Source organism: Trichosurus vulpecula, chromosome 1 (assembly GCF_011100635.1).
Source record: "Trichosurus vulpecula isolate mTriVul1 chromosome 1, mTriVul1.pri, whole genome shotgun sequence".
In the NCBI taxonomy this organism is placed as follows: domain Eukaryota; kingdom Metazoa; phylum Chordata; class Mammalia; order Diprotodontia; family Phalangeridae; genus Trichosurus; species Trichosurus vulpecula.
In genome coordinates, this window is record NC_050573.1 from 153,712,815 (window position 1) to 153,727,151 (window position 14,337).

General features: G+C 36.8%; 1 protein-coding gene across 1 annotated transcript in view; it reads left to right on the forward strand.

The window, feature by feature from the left end:
* Positions 1 to 13,845, forward strand: part of RAD54B (RAD54 homolog B) — a 119,858-nt gene extending 106,013 nt beyond the window's left edge. The window contains exons 9-15 of the mRNA XM_036754134.1: positions 1,211 to 1,350; positions 2,368 to 2,658; positions 6,455 to 6,630; positions 8,114 to 8,375; positions 10,368 to 10,434; positions 10,657 to 10,857; positions 13,628 to 13,845. Coding sequence (XP_036610029.1) covers positions 1,211 to 1,350; positions 2,368 to 2,658; positions 6,455 to 6,630; positions 8,114 to 8,375; positions 10,368 to 10,434; positions 10,657 to 10,857; positions 13,628 to 13,845 — 1,355 coding nt within the window. The remainder of the gene's footprint in view (positions 1 to 1,210; positions 1,351 to 2,367; positions 2,659 to 6,454; positions 6,631 to 8,113; positions 8,376 to 10,367; positions 10,435 to 10,656; positions 10,858 to 13,627) is intronic.
* Positions 13,846 to 14,337: the final 492 nt, after the last annotated feature.

Below are 14,337 nucleotides of genomic sequence, written 5' to 3' on the forward strand. Positions count from 1 at the left end.
CTGACACATACTGGCTGTGTGACCTTGAGCAAATCACTTCTCATTTCTTGAGGCAAATATGTGAAACGGTGAGTTACAGAGAAGGTCTTGATCTAAATTGATAATAACAGTTCCTCACTGGGTATTCCCTATATTGATGAAATCACCGACCCAGCAAAAAACAAATAGACAAACAACCAAAAAAACCCACACCAAAAATCCCAACCAAAGCAGTGCCTCGAAGATATTTCTTTTGGCTTGGAGTTTGAAGCCCTGAGTCTTAGGCCCAACTCTTCTGTTTACTTTTTGTATGACCTCGGGCATGACATTTCTCCTAAGCCTCTGTTTCTTCAGTTATAGTATGAGATATTATTTGTACTACTTATGGCATAAGTTTGGTTGTGAGCAAACTGGTAAATTATAAAGAGATGCATAAATATAAGCTGCTATTATCATGTCATTACGGTAACTCCCAGGACAGTTTGAGTCTCTGCTGTGTGTTAAGTTGAAGGGGTGATTTCATTGGCTTTTAAAACATTTTACAACCTGTCCCCTTCTCCCTTTTCAGCCTTTTACACTTTATTCCCCTCTACATACTCTACAATCCAGCAACACTGGTTGCTGTATTGTTCCTTGCGCACACCACTCCGATCTCCTGACTTCTCGCCTTTTCTCCGACTGTCCCCCCATGCCTGGAATGCTCTCCCCTTCCCCTGTGCTTCCTGGCTTTCCTGGTTTCCATCATGGCTCAGCTCAGATCCCATCTTCTCCAGGGGCCCTTTTCTTTTCCCTTTCCTCTCCACACTGCTAGTGCCTTTTCACTGAAATGACCTTCCTTTTACACTATGTGTATCATCTTGTATGTATACTTTTGTTTTTGCACATTAGAATGTGAGCTTCCCCATTAGAATGTGAGCTCCTTGAATGCAGGGTGTATGTCTTTCTTTTTTATCCCTAGTTCTAGGCACAGTGCCTGACACATAGGAAACAATAAATGCTTGTTGACTGACTTTAGAAAGTAAAAGATATATCGGCCTGAAATAATTTAGTAATACTATTAAAACCAATTATTATTTTGTACTGACAGGTTAACATTTTTCTCACAAAGTGCTACTACCTAACTCTGATGCCTGTCATGAGATGTGGGGAGATTGACTTATAGATTCATTAGGTTTTCAAAAGAGTGCTCAATTCTGCAAGCTTACATTTTTTCATTTTTCTGTTCTTCCAGGTACTCCAGTCCAAAATGATTTACAGGAATTTTATGCATTAATTGAGTTTGTGAATCCAGGAATACTAGGCTCTTTGTCATCATATAGAAAAATATATGAAGAGCCCATTATTGCATCCCGAGAACCTTCTGCTACTCAGGTATAATGTTTTTTAATAAATGATTGTTTTTATAGAATGGTGGGAGATGTCCTAGATTTATTGTAAGGCTAATATTCTAGTTCAGAAGAAAATCACTATAACTCCTTTTTAATAAAAAGTACATTTTCAGCAGTACCTATACATTTGTAGTCTTGTGGTTGGTGGATGGGGATGAGTTGAGGAGAAAAGGGGGAACATCCATGAAATTTCTTCAATATAATTAAATTTGTCTTAAAAGAACTTAGAATTCAGAGGCCAACTTCTCTTAATTTTGTTGAACTTTTATGAATTCAAGTGCTTATGATAGAATATCTAGTCTATCCTTTTTTTTCCCTCTTGCTAGAGAGCACTTTTTATGATTTAAAGCTAAAGATTAAACATGGATTTTCTAGCCTGTATGAGATTAGATTTTTAAACATATAACATATTAGAATATTATAACTGTAGACATTTTATTTGGATGGTATGTTTTAATTTTAAAAAATAGTATTATTTACTGAATATCCTATATTAACTCCAAAAGTACTGTTAGCTCAGTGTAGGTCCACTTGCAGTCTCAGATGTTTAACTTGACAAATTGTGCTGGCTCCAAAGAAATTAGTATAATCTATTAGTTCTCTGTGGGTGATATTGACAATCTATATTCTATTACAGTCTATCAAACTAAGGCCTACTTCTTGAATAATTTGGTTTGTGGATTATAGATTTTATAACGGTCCCTAGACAATGCTAACAGCCAACCAAACAATGAATCATAAAACTATGGCTTTACATAACTTAATGATTAAGCTAAACATTTAAAGAGATTAATGTCAGTACTTTCCCTCTGCCTTTCTCTCCCCCTGCAATCTTCCTCTCCCCCACCCCCATTTGTATTGCATTTTCCTGTATTAACAAAACAGTCAAATGAAAGCTGATTGTAACCAGTGGTCACAAGAAAAATTTTTATCTTATAAATTTTTTTTCTGAACACTTTGTTTTAGAAAAGTTCCAATTCTGCCCTTTTTTTATCAATAGGAAGAAAAAAAATTGGGAGAGAAAAGAGCAGCCGAACTCACTCGCCTTACTGGACTCTTTATTCTTAGAAGAACACAAGAGGTGATAAATAAATATCTTCCACCTAAAATAGAGAGTGTAGTCTTCTGCCGACCAGTTATACTACAGACTGAACTTTATCGGAAACTGTTGGATTCCCAGGCTGTCAGGTTTTGCTTGCAGGGGCTACTAGAAAATAGTCCTCATCTGATTTGTATAGGAGCTCTTAAAAAACTCTGCAACCACCCTTGCCTTCTCTTCAAATCTTTAAAGGTATGTTGCATATGAATTGAAAACTTGGAGTGCTCCTTAGGGGCATGGACCTGATGAATTTAGGAAGTCTGCATGTTACGTGGTCCATCCTAGGGTTGGATCTGTGACCAGTCCATGGGATTAAGTCTCAGACCTCCCTATTATGAGTTGGTTGCACTTTGAGAAAGTGAAATGAATTTTCCATTTTGATTATGTTACTAGTTCCTCCACCAATGAAGCATACAACTCCTCTATAATTTATAGTCTTAGAGAGTTGCCTGAGGTTCTAAGAGGTTAAATTACCCATCTTCAAAGGACTCCTAAGTGTCGGAGTTAGGGTTTGAACCCAGTTCTTTTTGACTCTGAGACCAGGACTTATCTAATATACCATGCTGTTTTTCAATGCATATTTAACAATGTTAAGGCCAACAGAGGTAAATTATTGGAGTTGAATACTTAGTTTTTTATTTAAACAGTATGATCTTAATATGCAAATATAAACTCTGGCTGACTACATTTTTCTATAATATTATGAATTACAAACTTCACTATATAAGTTTTACAGAAATTCTTCAGGTTTGTGTTACAGTGATTTATATTTACTCAGTTTATTTTACATCTTTAAAATAGTCAACTTTTATAACTTTTCAGCAGGCACAGATGATAATTTGTAAAGTAACCTCTTTAGAAATAGACTTTGTACATAGTAATGAACAAAAATTAAGCTAATTGGGCCCAATGCCCAGGAAAAACAGAAGCCAAAAAATATTCTATAAAAGGAAGACTTTCAAATGATTTGAAATGTACTGACTTACTTAGACTAACCTTGTGCTTTACTTTGAAGTACTCTCCATAGGAGGGAAATTCTTCATCGTTATAATATAAATATCTTTGATGTAGAAATCACAGTGAGGCTTTCCTATATCTCCTAAACAAAGTTAAGAAACTACTTTGTTCAAATATTCTTCCATTTCTATAGGAAGTCAGTTGAGGAGCCATTCAGTTCAACAGATTAAGTGTGGTGTTGGGCAGCTAGGTGGAGCAGTGGATAGAATGCCAGGCCTGGAGTCAGTAATACCTGTGTTCAAATCCTGCCTCAGACACTTACCAGCTGTGTGACCTTGGGCAAGTCACTTAACCCGGTTTGCTTCAGTTTCCTCATCTGTAAAGTGTGCTAGACAAGGAAATGGCAAGCCACCCCAGTATCTCTGCCAAGAAAACCCCAAATGGGGGTACGAAGAGTCAGACATGACTAAACAAGAACAACAACTGTGGGCCCACTCCTGGGCCAGTGCATACAAAGATTACGAAATGGTCCCTACCCTTGAGGTGTTTGGGATTTGAAATACTTACAAAGGAAGGTCATTAACATACCCATATCCTTGGAGCATTGTAATTAATATAAATATTGTGTGAGTGATGTGTTTTAATTTTGAAAAAAAAATTTATTGAACAAACTGTAATGACTCAGGAAGAGCTTTTGGTCTGTTCTGTCTGAGTCTTGTTGCAGGCTTGTTCTAAGATCATCAATGCATTTGTCAAATGTCGTGATATAGATGGTAAGAGCTCAGGGCAATCAGGAAGAGGAGTGATCATTGTGATCACTCTGGAAAGATTTCCTAGAAGAGGGAGGAGCTAAGAAGGTGGTGTCTGAGTAGGACTAAAAGAAGAGTGAGAGCTTCCTGTGTTGAACAAAGACGGGAAGGCAGTAATCAGTAGGACCAGTGGCCTGGGAGCGTTAGGCCTCTTGGTCTCACTAATTGGAAGTCACACGGCTTTAGGTTCTAGAAAGTGCATTGTTCTCAGCTCTGAAAGGTGGTATTGTCATCGCCATTTGCAAATGAGGAAAACGAGAGTTGAAGTGACTTTCCCAGGGCCCCAGAGCCAGATGGTGTTGGAGCTAGGGTCTGAAGCCAAAACAATGGCAGCTTGTGGGTGGCAGGTAGTACAGCGGGGTCAGCAAGGCCTCGGTCCCATCCTGCCTATCTGTCTGGCCCTGGGCAAGTCACGCAACTTCTCTTAGTCTCAGTTTGCTCATCCATACAATGAGGATAATAGCATCGACCTCACAGGGTTGTTTTAAAGATCAAATGAAATAATGCATGTAGAGTGCTGTGCAAACCTTAGATTAGCTATGTAAATGCTGGCTGCTATTCATGTGAGGCAAGCAGTCCAGTCTTTCCAGAGATTCCGGGGACATTTATGACCTTTTTGTTATAAAATTGGCTTGTACACCAGGGGAAAAAGAAAATCCAAGATGGTTAAAAGTAGTAATACTTTCTGTATGCTTATTGAGATAATCCTCCTCTTTCTAGGAGAAAGAATTGTAATGAGTGTGATTATAAGGCAGTGAAGTCTGCTTCCTCAGAAGAGATGCTCCTAGAAGGCAGGAGCTCAAAACAGTGGCAAAAGAAGGGGGAGAGCGTTGGAATGCTTGGATTATGAAGGATAAAGTAGTAGAAGCACAATTCCCCCATGCTCTTACTTCTGCCTCAGTTCCCTCCTCATTCCTGTCCAGCCTTATTCTTTTTTTTTTTTTGCAGAGGGGAAGGCAGGGCAATTGGGGTTAAGTGACTTACCCAAGGTCACACAGCTAGTAAGTGCGTCAAGTGTCTGAGGCAGATTTGCCCTCAGGTCCTCCTGACTGGCTGGTGCTCTACTCACTGCGCCACCTAGCTGCCCCTATCCAGCCTTATTCTTGGCTAATCTTTCTTTTGGGACTGAGTAAATAGAATGTGTGTTATTGTCTCCAAAATATGTCCCATTATGCCCTATCATCTTAGGTCGATTGCTTTTTAAAAAATTTACCGAAGTTTATTTCGATTGATATTTAGTTAATGTGACTTAGTGGAAAGAGCACTAGACTTGGAATTCAGAACTCTGACTAGGTTCCTGGTTCTACCACTTACTCATTAGCTGTGTAACTGTGGGAAAATCTTTTAGCCTCACAATGCCTCAGTTTTCCCATTTGTAATACAAGATTTTTGAAAACAAAAACTATTTAATTTAAAAAAGATTATTGATATATTTTGTTTTTACATTACCTTCATTTCCAAATACATGCTTCCCACTTTTTCTACCCAACAAACTATTCCCTGTCACAAAGTGAAGGGGAAAACAGCAGTTTAGCAAAAATAACCAATGTATCTTTGAGCCTGACAGTGTATGCAAAGATCCACATCCATAGCTCCCTACCTACCTTTGCAAATGAGGGAGAGAGGCTAGGCTTGTTCATCATGGTTTTTTTTCTTTTTTTTTTTTAAATTAATTAACCAATGAATTTTTAGTTTAGTTTACAACATTCAGTTCCTCAAGTTTTTGAGTTTCAACTTTTCTCCCTCTCCCTGTTCTCCCTCCCCACCCGAGACAGCATGCGATCCCATATAGGTTCTACATATACCTTCACACTAAACATTTTCACAATAGTCAGATTGTAAAGCAGAATTATAACCAGTGGAATGAAGCACGAGAAAGAAGAAACAAAGCAGAAACAAAAACAAAACAGACCAAAAAGAGAGCAAATAGTTTGTTTCAAGCCGCATTCAGCTCCGCAGTTTGTTCCATCATGAGTTCTTTGGAGCTGTTTTAGATCGTCATGTGATTAATACAGTATGTAGTTTTGGTTCTTTTTACATTGTTGTCATTGAACTGTTTCATTTTTGTCTTTTTATTCTCAGCTTCTAGAACACATTGATGCTTAATAAGTGTTTGTGGAACGGAATTTTAAGATTATTTCTAATCTCTCAGCTCTTTTTTTTCTTTCCGTGTTAAATTAAATGATGCGAACCTAATCACTGTTAAAAATTATTTTGAATAGGAAAAAGAATGTAACTCATCCTCTGATGAATATGAAGGATATAACTTTTCTGAAGGCTTGATAGATGCCTATCCTGTGGATTACAACCCAGTCACATTTTCTGAGACGGATTCGGGAAAACTACAGGTCTTGATAAAGCTGTTAGCAGTTATCCGTGAACTCAGACCTTCTGAAAAGTAAGGCCAATTTTGTAAGCTGTCTTTCGATGCTTATGGTATTTAGGTTTCCCAAATGTGATTTCTTTAAAAAAAAAATTAAAATACGATAGAATAACTACTCAGTTTTGGGTAATGATACCTCTCAACAACTTCCTTAGGTATAAAACCATAAATAGGAGTCTGAGTTTCGAATTAGGGGTCAATACAATGTATAAGACATATTTTAAAGACACTTTTGGGCTTTTCTTTGGGCCTAACCCAATGACTTGGATATAGTAGACACTTAATAAATGTTTGTTGAATGGAATTGCAGCAACCAAGTATAACTATGAATACCAACTAATTAGTCATGGAATATATGTGTGATAACATGAAATCATTGATTTATCAGCTATTGTGGGTATTATCATAGGATCCATTACTCAATTTCCTTGAAATTTGCTGAATCATTGGACATTTCTTAATTTGCAGTTTCCTCTTCTATAACATAAAAATAAATAATATGGTATTTTGTAAAAACAAAGCTTGAACGTTAAGACAAAAAGAATTTGCCACTCCAGCCCTGGAGTCCTTGCTATGTTAATTTATGGTTGCCTCAGTCCTCTGTTATATCTGAGCCCCAGCCATGCTTCCCTTCATATCCACTGCTGCAGGCATTCTCCAGGTATATCACTGCTCCTGAAAAGGTGGTCTGGCCTACTTATTTCTCTATAGCTCTACTTACTACCTTCATAATTCTCTATTTTGTAGGTGTCCTTTTAAAATTAATATTTGACATCCCCTGCTAATGTACAAGTGACTGCATTAACTATAATTGTTGAAAATTACTACTTCAGGGGCAACTAGGTGGCGCAGTAAGAAGAGCACTGGCCCTGGAGTCAGGAGGACCTGAGATCAAATCTGCCTCAGACACCTGACACACTAGCTGTGTGACCTTGGGCAAGTCACCTAACCCCAATTGCCCTGCGTTCCCCCCTGCAAAAAAAAAAAATAAATAAAATTACTACTTCAGTTGAATGAGCAAATATTTATTAGTTCCTACTCTATGCAAGGTACTCAGCTAAGTGCTGAGGTTTCAAAGAAAAAAGCAAAATTGCTTTTGCCCCTTGAGGAATTTATGTTCTCCTGGAGGTACCTTGTGAATGTTGATAATATGCTAAATGAGGTAAATATTTCTTAGTCTTCTTTCTAATTGTTTAGTTCAAGCTATTATACTAGCATATGCTAGTATATTAATATAATAATGTACTATATAATAAATAGTATTAGCTATTAGTTCTATAATACTACACTAATACTAAAATACCATTATATAAGCATATACTGATAATAAAAATGTAATCTCAGCGATACATTTTATGAATCTCATTGAGATTAAATTTTTTTTTTGTGAAAGCACCCAACTCATTATAACTTGCTCCATCAATAGCAGCTGATATGGTAGTATCACAATATAGTAAGAGAAGTTGAGATGTAAGAGGCCTTTCTCTCTGTCTGACAGGGTGGTGCTGGTATCTAATTATACACAAACTCTAAATATTTTACAAGAGGTCTGCAAGCGTCATGGATACAGTTGTTCAAGACTTGACGGACAAACCCCAGTTGCACAGAGGCAGCAAATTGTTGATGGATTCAACAGCAAACACTCTTCAGATTTTGTCTTCTTGTTAAGTTCAAAGGCTGGTGGTGTGGGACTGAACCTTATTGGAGGTTCTCATTTAATTTTATATGATATTGATTGGAATCCAGCTACTGATATCCAGGTAGGAAAACTTTGTACATATAAAAAATTCAAAGCATTTTGGGTCCTACTTTTTATTATGTGTTTTTGGGTTAGGGACATAGAGCTTGTATTCTGTTTTTGTTTTTGTTTTGATTTTTTTTTTGAGCTTGTATTCTGAAATGGTTCTAGGAATGAGTATGGACAAGCATAGTACCATTAGTATCTTCTCTAGATATGAAAAAGTATCTGCTTGTAGACTGGGGGACAGCAGATGTATGAGAAACTGCTGGTTGGGCCAATTCTGAGCCACTCCTCACACCTGAAGATTCCCCAAAGAAATTCACTCCCTTTAGGGGATTGTTTGGAATTACTTGGACTGGGAGTAGACCTGTCACAGCAGCAATGGATCCGTGAAGGTCTGTCTGTCCAGATCCACGTCCCCGTGCTCTGGTGCAGGTGGGGTGGGTGCTTTCGTACTATATACCAACATAAGGCTAACACCACACCATAGATTCTACTCAATATGGCATTAATATTCTGATTTCTTTGTAAAGAGGAACCAAAATGTGACACTGACATACTTGGGAGGATGCCCAATCATCATGAGGCAGCTAGCTAGTGTAGTGGATAGAATACTGAGCTTGGAGTCAGGTCTTACCTAAGTTCAGATATGGCCTCAGACACTGTGATGCTGGGCAAGTCACTTAACCTCTGTGACGTATAAAAAGTTGGAGAGACATAAATTCTGGGTAATTCATCATTTCATTAATCATGCTAATGATAATAAAAGGGTTCAGTGACACTCTCAAGTCCTGAGGGGCTGGGGGTGTGACTCTGATTACTCGGTCCAAGACAGGGAGACTTATTTATACCCATGTCGCCCTGTCTAGGGTAATTAGACAAAAAGATCTTTCCCTTCTGCCCAAACCTGCCTGAGTGGGACACAGTGAACCAGAATTCACCTTAGATTAAATTCTTTGTAAGGTTCTCTAGTTGGGTGGGGTCTCCCACCCAGGATCAAAAGGCTCATGTCCTAGGGATTTGGGTAATCTCATCCATCAAGGATGTCCTTCAGAATATGGACTTCATGATAACCTGGAAAGACCTACGTGATCTGATGCTGAGTGAGGGGAGCAGAACCGGGAGAACACTGTACACAACTACAGTCATACTGCTTCTGTGATGACTAATTTTGATAGACTTGGCTCTTCTTGGCTCTTGGTTCAAAGACAGCTCCAAAGGACTCATGATGGAAAGAGCTAGCTACATCCAGAAAAAGAACTACAGAGTCTGAATGCAGATTGAGGCAAACTATTTGCACTTTTTTTTTTGGTTTGGTTTCTTCTTTCTCATGATTCATTCCATTGGTTATAATTCTTCTTTACAACTTGACTATTATGTAAATAATAGTATGTATAATAGTAATATGTAAATAAGTTTAATGTGAAGGTATATGTAGAACGTATATCGGATTCCATACCATCTTGGGGGGGGGAGGGGAAAAGGGAGGGATGGGAAGAAAATTTGGAACTCAAAAATTTGTGGAACTGAGTGCTGTAAACTAAAAATAAAAAATCTAATTAAAAAAATGATAGCAGTAGGTAATTAAACACTGAATGAATTCCTCAAAAAAAAAATGTCCTTCAGAAATTGAACAACCTATAGGCTTCTGAAAAAATCCTGGTCCTAATTCAATAATTGGTTATTAATGTTAGAGAGAAATAATCATTTCTGTCATCTCTCTTGGTCTCAGTTGCCATAACTGTTAAATGGGGGTGATAATAATATCCCACAGGGTTGTTAGAATCAAATGAGATAATATTTATAAAGGGCTTGTCCTCAGTGCCTGGTACATAGTAGGTTCTATATAAATGCTTATTGCTTTTCCTTTTACCTTCTCCTTTCTTTTCTCCTTCTCCATTTCCTTCCCTTCTCCAATGATTGACTTTGATGTCTGCAAATATAATTCAAGATTCCTAGATTAATGTACTGTTCTGTAGGTTACATTAGTTTTTGATACTGTTTTTGATAGGCAATGGCTAGAGTATGGCGAGATGGTCAGAAACATCCTGTGCATATCTACAGACTTCTCACGACAGGTACTAGTTTAATCCTAATTCTAACTCATATGTCTCTTTTGATTTGGTCCCTCATTGTGTCCAAAATATTATGTCAGTTTTGCATAATAAAAATAACTTACTTTTCTTTTGTAATATTTTTTAATGTCAAGAATTCTTTTAAACTAGCATGCTAACAACATGTACTTTGTTTTTTAAAAGTACCAGGATTTGAGGTAATTATAATGAATATTTCCTGTCTAGGCACAATTGAAGAAAAGATTTATCAGAGACAGATAAGTAAGCAAGGTCTTTCTGGGGCAGTTGTAGACCTGACCAAGACATCTGAACATATCCAGTTTTCAGTGGAAGAACTTAAAAATTTGTTCACCTTTCATGAAGATTCAGATTGTGTAACTCATGATCTACTGGATTGTGAGTGTATGGGAAGGAAAGACCATCAAGGTTAGTTTTATTTCTATAACCAAAGTAAAGTTAATTCATCTATTTTTCAGTGGTAGATTAAGAAAACTAACTCTTTCAGGTATTGTTGGGTTTTCTCATTTTACAGGCTACTGCCAGAAGGTGGAGCTGAGAAAAATGTAATTCTTTGAACCTCAGTAATCACCTAAATTAATTTAATTTTATCTTTGAATTGGTTATAGAAACATAAACAAAATGGCTTAGGAAGGATTTTAAATCCTGTTGTAATAGCTCTATTCAAAAGTAACAAAGTGTGTAGTCTTATAGAGCATACATTTGTAGCCACCTGAGTCAGTAGGAACCTTTAATGTGGTGCATAATGAAGATATGGTTTCAGCGACTGTATATTTCAACTAGTTCAATGTATCTCATGGATAAAGGATACTTTCATCAAAAGTCAGATTATTGTTTATTATTATATTTATTGTTTGATTTATCATTGGAATTTCTGAATTCTTTTAATTTTTTCACTATGAGTATATAGAGTTTTCATAAAAATAAATTTTAAATTAATGATCACATAGAGAATCTTCATTACATTAGCAGAACTCTCTCCTTCCTAAATGAGATCAGTGCCTGGCTTACATGTCTTCTCTCCTCCAACTCTTGCCCTCATACTAGGGGACTTCAACGTACATATTGATACTTTATCAAACATCCTAAACTCAGATTTCTGTTACTTATTTTCCATAACCTACTCCTCCATCCCCCCCGCAACTAAACACAGAGATGGTCATATCCTCGATCTTGTCATATCCTCGATCTTATTGTCACCTACAAGTGTTCCATATCCCTATTCATGAACTCTGAAATTTCTTTGTCTCATAATCTGTTGTCATTCTACTTCTTCTGCCTTGCAACTGCTGACAGTTGTTTATCTGTTCTTTATTTTCACAGTGACCTCCAGTCCTTCTACCCTTCAGTTCTGTCCCAGTCCATCACCCCTGCATTGGCTACACTTTCTTCTCTTCCCTATTCTGACTACTTAGTGAATCAGTTTGGCTCTATGTTGTTATCTCCTTTTAAGCCTCTTGCCCATTTATCCTATCAAAGATTTTACCTTGGATTACTTCTACCATTCCCTCCTTTGTTCCTACTCACATGCTGCTGAATGGAACTCAAGGAAATCACAAGACCATTCTGACCAGTTCCGCTACAAGGTTATGATACATAATCTGAGCTGGGCCCTCACTGCAACAAAACAATCCTTTTATTGTTATTATTTATTTATTTATTCCAAATTGATTCACTATTCCATTTACCACAGTGGCTTTTCCAAGCTTTTTCAACCTTCCTCCTATAGTTTTCTTCCCCACATCCTCTCAGTTGAGGATCTTGCTTTGTATTTCACTGAAAAAATTGAAGCCCTTTGCCAAGAGCTCCTTCTTTTTCCCTTCTTCTCATCTCATGTCACTCAAATGCCTTCTCCAGTTATCTTCTTTTACCACTGCTGCTTCATGTGAAAATGTGACCTTTCTCTGTGCTAAGACAAGCCCGTTCACTCTCATCTTTGCCATCAGATTGGCCCTTTATCTCTTCCATCTCCCACTTTTATGCCTTTGTTGTCGACAGTTCAGTCATTTCAGTTCTGTCCGACTCTTTGTGACTCTTTGGCAAAGATACTGGAGTGGTTTGCCTTTTTTTTGGTTTTTAATCACTTCACACCTGGAGTGTTGCAACAGCTTTCTGGTTAGTATGCCTGCCTCAAGTTTCTTCCCACTCTAGTCCATCCTCTACTCAGCTGTTAAATCGATCTTCCAGTGCAGGTCTGACCTTTTCACTTCTATTTAATAAGCTATGGTGGTTTCCTATTGCCTCCAAGATCAAATATAAAATCCTCTGTTTGGCTTATAAAGCTGTTCCCTTCCTGCTTTTCAAGTCTTTTTTATACCTTACCTCCATATATTCTGTAAGCCAGTGATAATTGGCCTCCTTGCTCATCCTCTAAGACACCTGTCTCCAGACTGGGCATTTTTACTGGCTGTCTCCTATGCCTGGAGTACTTTCCCTTGTCATCTCCTCCTTTTGGCTTTCCTGGCTCCTTTCAAGTCTCATTTAAAGTCCCATCTTCTATAAGAAGCCTTTACCAGTCCTTCTCAATCTTAGTATGTTCCTGCTGGCATTTCCCCCAATTTGTCTTCTGTATAGCTTGTTTGTATATATTTGTTTGTTGTCTCTCCCATCAGACTGTGAACTTCTTGAGAGCAAGGACTGTTTTTTGCCTTTCTTTGTATCCTCAGTTCTTAGCATAGTGCCTAACACATAGTAGATACTTAGTAAATACTTATTGACTGATAAAAAAGAATATTATAAAATATTATGGAATATTATTATGCTATAAGAAATGAGAAAAGAGAGAAGACATGTATGAACTGATGGAGAATGAGGTGAGCAGAACCAGGAGAACAATTTATGCAGTAACAACACTATTGTAAAAACAAGCAACTTTGAATGATTTAGGAAATCTGATCAATGCAATGACCAACTACAATTCCAGGGGACTTGTGATGAAACATGTTGCTTACTTCCTGATAAAGAAGTGATAGACTCAGAGTGTAGATCAAATCATTTTTTTGGACTTTGTCAATATGGGAATTTATTTTGTTTGATTATATATTTTAGTAACAGAGGTTTTGTTTTTCTTGCTTTCTCATTGGAGGGGTTGGGGAAGGTGAAAAATAAAATAAGATTTAATTAGAAAACAAAATATTAATACAAAGTGAAACTTTTCTGATTCTTTTACTCATTTTAGCCGAATCTTTGGAAGCTGTCCATACGTACAGAAATTGTCAGCTTGGCTCAAATCACCATATGCCTGACTCCAAAAAACCTCTTTCCATGTCACAGTTGAAACAATGGAAACACTTCTCTGGGAAACATCAGAATATTAATGATCCCTTTCTTGAAAGAATTAAAGAAAATGTTTCATTCATTTTTCAAAATGTAACCAATCAAGGCCCTCTAACATAAAGAAGAATCATTTACGTTAAGAACAAAGAGTATGGACAACTATCTTGTGTAATTCTATAAGACTAAAATGTGTTTTATTATAATAGAAAAATGTGAAGATTTAAATAAAATTATGTATACTTTTGTAGTTTTGTCACAATAGTCATAATTTATTAAAATGTTTAATATTTTATCATATATTCTTATTAAATGGGTGTTCTAAACTTTTAAAACCAACAACTTAGAGAAAAGCTTTAGGTTTCATATAATTATTGATTCATTCCATATTCAATAAATGTTTTGTCAGATGCCTACTAAGTACTGTTTAATACCAAAGTAGAACAATACATTTATATAGTATTTTATATGCATCTTGAAACAATTTGAGAATATAATAGAATTCAGTAATAAAATTGAGTAGTTAATTATATAGTTAAGCTTTATAGCACAAATTATGTGTATATAGGCTAAAGCAGGACAAAATAAGGGAGAGGTCTATAAAATGTAAGAGTG